A 12,212-nucleotide genomic window follows, 5' to 3' on the forward strand; every position below is an offset into this window, starting at 1 on the left:
AGCTCGGATGCGTCAGGATATTTATTAATATATCGCAGATTGTGTTCTTAAGAAAAAAGAAAGTCATATTCGCCTAGGATGGCTTGAGGGTGAGTAAATCTTGGGCTAATTTTCATTTTAAAGTGAACTAATCCTTTAAACAGAACCTGATTTTGCCTGGGTCAACGTTTTTGTTTATCCTGGAACAACATTCAAATCAGCCAATCAGATTTGAGGGACAAGTTTACAGATTGTCAAGTTTAGGCTTCAAATCATGAATTGGTGCTTCTACATCAGTGTTATTCAGTGTTGCCAGATTGGAAATGTCCAATTATAGTACCAGAAGCTCAAAATGATCGTATTTGGAAGAAAATTATCGTACACGACTTTTTAGTTTAGGTAAATGAACTAAATTAATAACTAATGATTTTTACAACGGAAAGAATCAATACTGAACTAACTTAAGCTGGACAATCACACTATTTTTGCTGCTGTACAGCCAAAATTATGTTCCCTCTATCTCTGTAAAGCTGTACTTTGACACAATCTGCATTGTAAAAAGAGCTGTATATAAAGGTGACATGAGTCAAACGTACAGAATACAGCTATTTATCTATAGACCAACAACTTTTTGACATGAACTGTAAATTACCACAATACATGAATAATTATTAGGCGTGCCTTAGTGGGAAACAACTGAGCGCCGCGGCAGAAATGTTAACTTGGCCTGCGTCTCAATGTGCATACTATCCATCCTAAATAGTATGTGACATCAGTCATTTTCAATACTATTTCGGGCGGATAGGGTGGACAGTATGCACGTTGGGATGCAGGGTTGAGCTCGTGAGAGAGATTCATTCTCCACAATGATTGGCCGAGAAGAAGTAACATGAGATGAGATGGAAGACCTCCCTAACAAAGTTCACGTTAGGATCCACACAGCTAGATCAATGAGCCGATTATAACGACCATCATTTTAAGTGTCAAAATACTGAAATTATCGTACATTATGGGATTTTTTTTTCATTATTGATCGTACAGAGGTCAAAATTATCGTACAAATACGATAATTATCGTACGTCTGGCAACACTGGTGTTATTCATCGGTCATTTCCCTCTGATTTTTGGGATAAGTTATGGTTAGGGTTAGGTTTAGGGGTAGGAATAGGGTTAAGACTAAATTTTCAGACTGGAATGTTGTTCCAGGACCAACAAAATATATTGACCCAGAAACGCATCTGACTCTGCAAAATCAGGACGTGCGTACTACTAAAGCTGGTTGTTGTTTTTTTGTTTGTTTTTTTATTAAATCTTAAGGTTTTTTTTTTTTTTTGGTGTTCTAATTAATTTAACTGCTGATCCAACTATATAAATATGGATTACAGTTTCAGTAGTCTTCAGTTTTAATCTTGATGTCTGATTCTGGTCTGTTTAGCCTGTTATATCTTACCTTATGAAAGCTCAATCTCTCTGACACTTCATTTATCAGGATTTCCTACTTTACTCTCAGGTTCTTCATATCAGCTTCACATTTCTTAATGCAAATGCAGCAGATTGTGAGGCTTCTCTGGATTTTAAGGTCTGATATTCTCCAGTCTCTTTACAGTCCTCATGGTTATTTTTCTCAGAGTGCCCTTTTTTCACAATGAAAGTAATGAGTAAAGTTTCTAAATTGAAAGATTGTGCTCTGAGCATGATTAGTTTGGTTAATGTTTTATATCAGGATCATTGTGGTCTGAGTTATTAGGATCAATAGAGGTCAATGCATGTTTATTATGTTGACCTGACAAATCCATCATCCTGCTGATCTATTATTGAAGCTGATGCTTCTTCTGAGACCTGAAAAATAAAATGAATGCGGTCCAAGCCGCTCTATCTATGACCGCCAAACTCTGCTCAGACCTTCAGACTGTTCTGACTCCGTATGCCGTCTCTTTTCTAACTGACTGGACTTGGGATTTTTCGTAAATTTGATCTTCCAGTTTGAAAAACCTGAAGATCAAATTCACGAAAAATCCCATAGATTGTCATTGAGGGGCTCAATTTTCAAACATGAACTCTTGCTGATTATTTAACCTACATCTACATCCACCATATATCTGCCAACATGCAGAATCATGTTAAATCATGCTAGAAACCTGTTAGCAATGTGTTGAATCGTGCTAACAATGTATTAAATCATGTTAGCGACATGTTAAATCATGTTTGAAATGTGCTAGCAATGTGTTAAAACGTGCTAGCAGTGTGTTAAATCATGTTAGCGACATGTTAAAATATGAGCAATGTGTTCATTTATGCCAGAAACATGCTCGCATTTAGTCATGCTAGAAACATGCCTGCTACATCCTAAATCGCATTAAAACATGTTAGCAACTTGTTTAAATGTGCTAACATTGTGTTAAAATATATGCTAGAACATGTTAAGGAAATAAAATCAATAAAATGTTGATATAAATCTTAACTTAAAGCTTTTCAAAGTTATTTCAAACTTTCAGACAAGGCTTTGTCAAGCCAGTATCAAAGTTTATCAAACTTTACTGATCTAGTTTAAGGAAACGTTTCTGGATTATAATTATATACAGAATTAAATGTTATTTTCGATCAAGATTTTTAAACATTTCGTTTAATAAATTCTCCCAATACAAACCCCAAATTTAAACTACAGTTACAATTTACAAAAAAAAAAAAAAAAGGAATCTCACATTCTTAATTGTTCTCTTAATTCGACACTTCTATTAAAACATTGAGAGCTAATTCAACAGTTTCTCAACGTTTGGATGCAAATTCTGCAACAGCAACACTTTCACAAATAGACCTTGATTAGGGTAGATGCCATATTGAGCTTTACTTGGATGAATTGGGAATGTCATACTAGCATAAGATCCTTACTATTTCTGCTTTATAAAGATACAGTGAAAATAGAGTATGTTGATGTTCTGAATTCAGCCATAGTTTTTGAAGGTGGAAAGTCCCTGGATCTACTTCCACAAAGATTCTGGAGCGAGTATCCAATGGACACTTTACTGTCCCATGAGGCCACGGCAGAGTCACTGCTAGACTATATTAAAAATGGCAGAGAATAAAGATGATCTTTTTAAAAGCAGGTACTTTAGGGGGGAAAAAAATGGTCCTTGTGATTAAATTGTTTTAACATCACTTAAGAAATTTTGTAGGTTTAAAAAGTGATTTTACTTGTTTATTTGATATAAAAGAAAGTTATTTTTAGTAAGCAGGCTGAGCTAATGTCCATGCATGTACATCAGCTTGTGTTCACTCCTTACATTGTTTGCCCAGGTGAAAAAAAAAAACAAGTACACTTCAATAATGTACTTAAAGTACTCTATTTTCGTACACTAATTTTGTACTTAATATACTAAATATTCTTACTAATATACTAAAAAGTACCACTTAAGATCATCTTAAGATCATCTAAGTGTACTCAACTGTGCTATTTTGAGACAGCATGAAATATGAACTAAAATGTGCTTTTAATATACTATCTATATTTTAAAAAAAATATTTCAATACCACTTATAGTACATTTGAACCCATAGTGTACTACAAGTGGTATTGAAATATTTTTTTTTAAATACAGAGATGGTATATTAAAAGCACATTTTAGTTCATATTTCATGCTGTCTCAAAATAGCACAGTTGAGTACACTTAGATGCTCTTAAGATGATCTTAAATAGTACTAAAGAAGAATTTTTTTGTATAATAAGTACAAAATTAGTGTATGAAAATAGAGCACTTTAAGTATATTATATTATAGCAATGTTCTTTTTTTTTTTTCACCTGGGTACCAATTTAAATGAAGTTACAAAACTAAAGTGACTGGTAAAGGGTATATTTTAGTGTCGATAACTTGGTTGAAATTTATGTTGGTTAGGTAGCAAGCTAATAAAAAGTAACTATGCCTCTGCTCTTCATAGTCAGCATTAATAGTTAAATCCTGTTTTGATGTTACAGGGACTGATGAACACACCCGTGATTTTATTTGGTGGAGAGTTTCTCATGAAGCCTTCTTCACTGGAAAATAATGCTGTCATTGAAATTACAGTATTTAATTTCTCTTGTGTACTCACTTAAAATCTTTAATCAACACTAGATGGTAGTATTTGCTAACATTTCACCCAGAGTTCTTAAAGCAATATGTTCCCTGAGGCTATGCAGAGTTGTAGATATGAGCACCACATACAAACGGCAGCAAATTTTTACAGTTCATTTTGAACCAAAAACCAAGCTTATGCTGCGTTCACATCATGCATAATTATGAGATGGCAACCTGTTCTACTCAACTGTTACATCCTCAAACTCATATTTATGCATTTGCATTTGTGTATACGGTAGGGGGTGCTGTTACACATCTTCTAAAATAGTGCAAAATCTCTGAATTCAAAGTGAAGAAGCAGAAACAAGCAATAGAAGCATTGCTTACACGCATGTAATCTAAAGCGATGATTTACTTATAAATCAAAAATGCATAATGTTACTGAATGAAATATTGAACCCATGAAGAGGAAATGACTGAAGCTTTGGAGGTGGTGATGGACTCAATCTACTGTTTTGATCATCCTTCTGAATCCTATCCGGACGTGGTCTTTCACAAAAACACGATTTGCTCTGCTTTTTGTTAAAAATGTTGCCTTTTATAATGAAACTTACCCACACGTTGATGAAGAATGCATGAAGCTAGAATAAAATGGTTGCCTGCCCTTTATTTTAAGGTGTCAGTGTTGCAGTGTAATTATACATTTTAAGTCCTGAGTAATAATAATTGACAATGTGTTTACTATAGGGTTAGGTTAAGATTAGGGTTTGGTTTTGGGTTAATTGCATGTAATTATGCATTTCTTTTGATATATTGCATGTTCCGACATTCATACAATAAAATATTCAGGGGACCATGGAAGTTTTGTAAAAATTATCAAAAATGCTGGCGCTGACTGGCAACTTTTTAAAAAATGCTGTTGGGGAAAGAGTTAAGGCCCAGTTTCACAGACAGGGCTTAGCCTAAACCAGGATTAGGCCTATGTTCAATTAGGATATTTAAGTATCTTTTATAAATGTACACTAGAAAAAAACATTAGTGGTGTGCATCTTGAGACAAAACAATGACACTGGCATATTTTAAGATCTGTCAGTACAAGTTGCTTTCAGTTAAAACAGCTCAAACATGCATTTTAGTCTAGGACGATCTTAAGTCTTGTGTCCCCAACTAAGCAAGCCAAAGGCCACAGTGGCAAGGAACCTAAATTCCATCAGGTGACAGAATGGTGGAGGGGAAAAAGCCTTGGGAGAAACCAGGCTCAGTCAGGAGGTCAATTCTCCTCTGGCCAAACAAGAAAAGAAAGATGGTGTGATTATGTCAGATTATGGCTTGATATCATTTAGAATATTTCATCCAGTTCACATCAGCATATGGAGGGAGGGGTATTGTAGCTAGCCATAGGGGCCCCATTTATAAAATGTTGCATCCTACATTTGATCTTACGATCATTTCTCAAATGTGCATATGTGTGATTCAGAGAATGAACATACGCACAAAAAAACGTGCGTACACCTCTTCCAGATGTAAAATTTATAAATCTTGAATGATCTTGAAATTGTGTGCAGCTGAATGGTTTCAGTTCTCCGCCTTGTAAAAGGCGCCTAATTCATGACACTAACATTTAAAAGAGCACCAGTCAATGTCCAAATCCTTTACTTGAGAACGGCAAGGGGCAAGAATTGCTTAGATTTCCAAATACCTGCAGTTCTCTGATTCTGCCATTAGGAAAAGTGTGTGTGTCTGTTATCGTCACTTGCACTGCCTGCCACGTTTAATGTAGCATTCTCTGTCAGTAGTGAGGGTTTCACATGTGATAAATGCAGGGAAGACTGAAAGATTTCAGAATTAGAGACACATATCCAAACTGTAATCGAGGATTGTAAGAATGCAAGGGCTCCAAATACTGCTTTGGATATGACTATCTTACATTGTTTGGTTCCGGTTGCAGAGCCCCCGCAGCACAGCGACTGGGTGACTGTGAGACTGCATTGTCGCAGGAAAAAACAACACTGTTCTGTTCTGATTAGAACATCAAACAGGTTCTCCTCAGTGAGAATCCTGTTGAAAGATCCCTAGTTATTGGTGACTCTATTGCACGGGACGTCAAAATATACACCAGCCACCATCGTCAAATGTTTCCCGGGAGCCAGAGTACCTGACATCAAGGCAAATTTAGTGCTGGCTAATGCTAACCATAAATACTATATGATTGCTATTCACATTGGCACTAATGATGTGTGACTTCACCAGTTGGATTTCACTTAAAATAACATTTTGAGGTAAAAGAGGTATATGAACTCGCAAGTACGATGTCAGACACTGTAATATGCTCTAGCCACCCTCCTGTGCACCAGGGTGATGAGATAGCAGACTGTCATCAATCAGTGGCTGGCTGGCTGGCTGGCTGGCTGGCTAAGTGGTGTCCACAGAATAATATAGGGTTTATAGACAATTTAAAATGTTTTTAGCTCAGACTTGCTCCTGCCTGCCTCGCTGCTAAGTGGTTTGCGTCTGTAGCTCCATATAGCTGTTTTGAATCTCTATTTACTATCATTCCTTTTTGTTCATATTGCCAAATATAACTTACTCATCACCATATATCTGATATTGGCTAATATTAACTATTGCCTATCACATTAATCTGACATTGCTAGCTTTTTTAATCTAAAAAGCTATCGTTAACAGAACACATTAGCATTTCGCTAGCCTGTCAACTTGTCATTCATGCTTACCGTCTTTTTTCTCATGTGTGCTCCTTTTTCTATGAGTTTATCAAACAACTGTGGTAATGTAATCTTCCCCTGTTGTTGTTACTTGCACTGCCTATCATGTTTAGCATAGCTTTCTCTGTCAACAACGAGGGATTCACATGTCATAAATTCAGGGAAATAGGCTGAAAGAGAAGATTTCAGAATTAGAGACACATTCAAACTTTAATTGAGGATAGTAAGAATGCAAGGGCTCTAGATACTGTTTTGGATGTGACCGGCTTAGCGAACCCCGTACTTTGTTTGGTTCTGGCTGTAGAGCCTGTACCACAGGGCAACTGGGTGACTGTGAGACGGCCTAGTCGCGGGGCAAAACACCGCTGTTCAGTTCCAATTAGAACATCAAACTGGTTCTCCCCACTCAATGACGCACCCACTGAGAATCCTGTTGAAAGTTATTGGCAATTCTATTATACGAAACGTGAAAATAGAGACACCAGCCACCATAGTCACATGTTTGCCAGGAGCCAGAGTGCCTGACATCAAAGCAAATTTAAAAGTGCTGGTTAATGCTAATCATAAATACTCTAAGGCCCGGTTTCACAGACAGGGCTTAGATTAAGCCAGGATTAGGCCTTAGTTTAATTAGAACATTTCAGTAGCTTTAATAAACATGCCTTAGAAAAAAAAACATTACTGGTGTGCATCTTGAGACAAAATATAGCACTGACAGATTTTAAGATATGTCAGTGCAAGTTGCTTTCAGTTAAAACAGCGCAAACATGTATTTTAGTCCGGGACTAGATTTAAGCCTTGTCTGTAAAACCGGGGGTACGATTATTTTTCACATTGGCACTAATGATGTCTGACTTCGCCATTTGGAGATCGCTAAAATTAATATTAAAGAGGTGTGTGAACTCGCAAGCGGATGTCAGGCACTGTAATTTGCTCTGGCCCCCTTCCTGTTCACTGGAATAATGAGATAATTGGCAGACTATCATCACTCAATAGCTGGCTGTCTAAGTGGTGTACGCAGAATAAGATAAGGTTCATAGACAATTGGAAAGTTTTTGGGGCAGACCTGACCTGTTGAAAAGAGATGGTATTCATCCCTCCCGGGATGGTGCCACTCTTTTCTCTAGTAATATGGCACGTAGTCTTAGAGCTGAAACATGACAAACTGGGGCCCAAGTCAGGAAGCAGACAGACTGGCTAAACCGACCGTCTGCTAGCTGCCTCACACCACAGAAGTCAGATAATTCCCAACATATAGAAACTCTTTCACCTGGATATCATCTCATAGAGATGTTCCCAAAACTATTATATACAAAAAATGGTCCCACTTTATATTAAGTGGCCTTAACTACTATGTACTTACATCAAAAAATAAGTACAATGTACTTATTGTGTTAATATTGAATTGCAAAACACTTTTGCTGCTATTGAGGTGGGATACGGGTAAGGTTAGGGAAAGCTTTGGTGGTATGGGTAGGTTTAAGGGTAGGGGTAAGGGTTAAGGGATGGGTCAATAGTGTAATTATAAATGTAATTACAGAAATTAATTACAGATGTAATTACATGCAGCTGTTTTTAAAATATAAGTACAATGTAAAAACATGTATGTACACAATAAGTGCATTGTATCAAATGATTAATTTAAATGTAAGTACATAGTAGTTAAGGCCACTTAATATAAAGTGGGTCCCAAAAAACTCCCAAACCCATTTAAGGGTAATAATTTAACTGATGTCCAACAAAGGCAAATGGGGAAGTGTTGCTGTAATTTATAGCAACATTTTCAGTATTACTCAGAGGTCTAGTTTTAAATATAATTCTTTTGAAGTGATGTAACGCTATCTAGTGTAAGTGATAAATCCTGGTTGACATTTGTACTTCCTACTGTATACAGGCCACCAGGGCACCATACAGACTTTATTAAAGAATGAATGACACGCTGATTCATCTGTGCTCTGATGCTTCCTGAAGCAGTCTTTCGAAATCGGCCATCACTATATAAGTCGTTATTTTGTTTTGTTTTTTGCTGCACCAAAAATATTCTCATCGCTTTATAATATTAATATTGAACCACTGTACTCACATGAACTGATTTAAATATGTTTTTAGTACATTAATGGATCTTGAGAGAAGAAATGTCATTGCTCCCTATGGAGGCCTCACGGAGCCATCGGATTTCATCAAAAATATCTTAATTTGTGTTCTGAAGATGAACAAAGGTCTTACGGGTGTGGAACGGCATGAGGGTGAGTAATAAATGACAGAATTTTCATTTTTGGGTGAACTAACCCTTTAACTGTTTATATTCACTTAAGACATAAATGACTGTGTTTACGAGGATACTCACAAATGGGCATTTTGACACACAAGTTTCTCTTTCTTTATTTATATAGCACTGTATAAATACAACTTAGGTTGACCAAAGTGCTGTACAAAATGAACAAAAAAGATAACACATCAACATAATTAAAATTAAAAAGCAAGTAGTACAATCATGAGACATCATTTTTAAAATGCCATAGAGAAAAAAATACAATTTTAACTTAACATAAGTTTGTATTTGATGGTTCATAGACACAGGTGAACTGATTACACTAATCATACTGAGTGGAGAAAGTTCTCAAGGTTGGCTCCCCCAGTGGCCAATCATGGTATTGTCAGGAATCTCACAATGGGAGTCACTCTCTTGCTGTGTATATTGGGTGTTACACCATCTACATTGTAAACAAGCAGCACAATTTGTAATCAATACCTATTACATTATTATTATATTATTCATCATCTGTAAGTTAGTCCTCTAATAAATCATTGTGGAATCTTATGACATCTGTAATTTAAAACAAACCCACAAAAACAAAAAAACATAAAAATGCGAAGTCACAGACATGGAAGTGTGATCGCTGTGGGTGTCACTGTGTCTTCAGTCTCTGTTGATTGTGACTCTCTTTAGTGGCTTCTCATTCACCGTCGGCTAATTCTGAGAAAACTGGACTGACTGAGAGTTCTACAACAAAACAGACACATCACATCATGAGAGACATACAGAACTATTAGTAATATTAATATTACAACCACAGATAAAAACAAATAAAATGATGAATAAAAACTCAAACAGCTCAATATTTAACAAAGTACATACAAAAACCTGAACTAGAAGTGATGCAACCTTTTTTACAGAATACAGAATTTTTTTGCAAACAATCCGTATACAAAGCTAGCAGCTTTAATCCAAAGGCAAAAGCCTAAAGGTGCAATATGTAAGAATTGTGCAGTAAAATATCCAAAAACCACTAGGCCAGTGTTATATATTTTGTTCACTTGAGTACTTACAATATCCCAAATGGTTGCAACTATTTGTAAATCGTGAGAAAATTGCAGTTTTAACCAAGGCTCCGGGACGTGTGAGGAGTCGCCTGTCAATGCAGTCATACCCGCGTTACCCTCGGTTTCCGGGTTTATTTTGTAGAAACCATGGAAACACCAAAGACGCTTTAATATTTACATGTTTTAATAGACAAGGGAACAACTGTTTTGATATATTTATAGACAGAAAACTAATTGTTGTTATATAGCTCAACACGTTTAGTCTTTTTGTTTAAATCTAATTTTCTTGATTTTTTGCGAGTACCATGCTTTATCATGCCTCAGAGAAAAACACTATTTTGTGAAGTAGCTAACATAGCATAATCAGATGCAGCTTTATTTTTAGTAACAGTAATACAGCATTTTCTCCATCATACAATACGTTTTAAAATGAATTGCATGACATTTATCAACACAATCATCCAGCATTTAATATGATATTGTAAAATCGATCTATCTTACTGCAGTGTGTAACAGTGTCTCACAGCAGCCGCCGAGCGAACGCACAGAGTAACGTTATAACATCATTTTCAACACTCTCAAATGTATCTAATATGATAAACAGAGCTGCGTTACCTCATACTCATGACCGGAAAAGAGGAAGCGGCGCCGGCGACTGTGTCATAATAAAAGTCCCGCTGCTCGTGAGGCGTGTGTTGATCAATCGCTCCAGCTCCTCGTTCAGCTCCACAACACTCGCTCCTGCTCTGCTTCATACTACAGTAACGTTAATAATCACATCCATGAACATGATTTCTTCCTGAGTCCAATCCCTATTCTTTTGCACCGGCCGCTGAGGTGAAGACCACATGTCCCAAGATTCCGCTAGGGCTGCAACAACTATTCGATAAAATCAATAATAATCGATAATGAAAATCGACAACGATTCTCATTATCGATTAGTCGGGTCTGCCCACTGTGCACTGAAAACATCTGACAGTTGCATCAAATTACAGCACTGAATAACGCATTTCTATGGACAAAATGCATCTAAAAATAGTGAAGAAAAAACAGATTGAGCGGCTGTGGGAAAGATACGAGATCAAAGCTGATCAAAACATGAGAATTATTTATTTTAAGCTTCAAGCTAATGCATTTACATAATGGCTAACCCTGTCAGGCGCTTTGACAGATGTATGTGCATTCTCAGTGCAAAACGTTCATTCTATGGCTATATCCTTATCTGTAAAAGTTACAAATTCACGCGAGCATTTCAATTTTGCATAAAGGCTTGTCCTGTCAGTCTGCGTTAAACTTCAAACTTTACTGAGTTAGTGCCGGTGCGCGCACCCGTGTGCTGAAATATTGGTTGTTTAAAGTTAAATTTAGATTTAAAAAACAACATGTCATTGTTGTATTTTATGAGAGTAGTAACTGTAAAGGGATAACAACATGTTTAAATGTAAGACGTTTCTTATAGCCTATTTACAGGATAAAGAAATGACAGTAAGAGGTGATTGTGTCCAGAGTGAATGTGTGTGTTCCTGCAGAACATTTATCTTGCCTGTTGGTTAACACTGAGTTTATTATCTTTATTACTATCTTCATTTGTAATGTAGAGATTTACACTATATTCACAATATACAGTGCTTAACAAATTTATTAGACCTCTGCCACCCAATGTAAGGTTTCTTCCACAGCTGTCCTAAACTATCAGTATTGGTGATTACCAAAATCATTTTTCATGTTTCTGTAATGGTTACTCCACCAGTATGTGTAAGCTCTTTAGTCACAGCAGTATTTCTAAAGCTACAATGTATTTATTGTTGATATCCATGATTTTGAGATGTTACTGTTTTACAAGAAAGGCAATAAAAAAGGGAAAGCACTTTATAGTTGTTGTTTTTTTTTTCAGATGCTCAATTACAATCAATCAATAACAACAGATTGTTATTAAGTTTTATTTTTTTTATATTATGTGTGAATAATAACTATTTAGTTGTTTCAGTTTGTTATTTGCCTAGTAATAGGCAATAATATTTTTAGTTTTAAACAAGTTTTGATAGATTCATAAAATATTTGTGCTCTTTATTATGACAGGTAGTCTAATAAATGTAGCACTGTATGTTTTTATAGCACATTTGTTTGAAGTACA

The 12,212-nt window shown here is 36.0% G+C and overlaps 1 protein-coding gene across 1 annotated transcript in view; it reads right to left on the reverse strand.

Annotated features, from left to right (window-relative positions):
- Positions 1-9,126: 9,126 nt before the first annotated feature.
- The window catches only part of LOC125249308 (NACHT, LRR and PYD domains-containing protein 3-like), a 47,430-nt gene continuing 44,344 nt past the window's right edge, over positions 9,127-12,212 (reverse strand). The window contains exon 16 of the mRNA XM_048161574.1: positions 9,127-9,758. Coding sequence (XP_048017531.1) covers positions 9,757-9,758 — 2 coding nt within the window. The 3' untranslated portion in view covers positions 9,127-9,756. The remainder of the gene's footprint in view (positions 9,759-12,212) is intronic.

Source organism: Megalobrama amblycephala, linkage group LG16, assembly GCF_018812025.1.
Source record: "Megalobrama amblycephala isolate DHTTF-2021 linkage group LG16, ASM1881202v1, whole genome shotgun sequence".
Lineage (NCBI taxonomy): Eukaryota > Metazoa > Chordata > Actinopteri > Cypriniformes > Xenocyprididae > Megalobrama > Megalobrama amblycephala.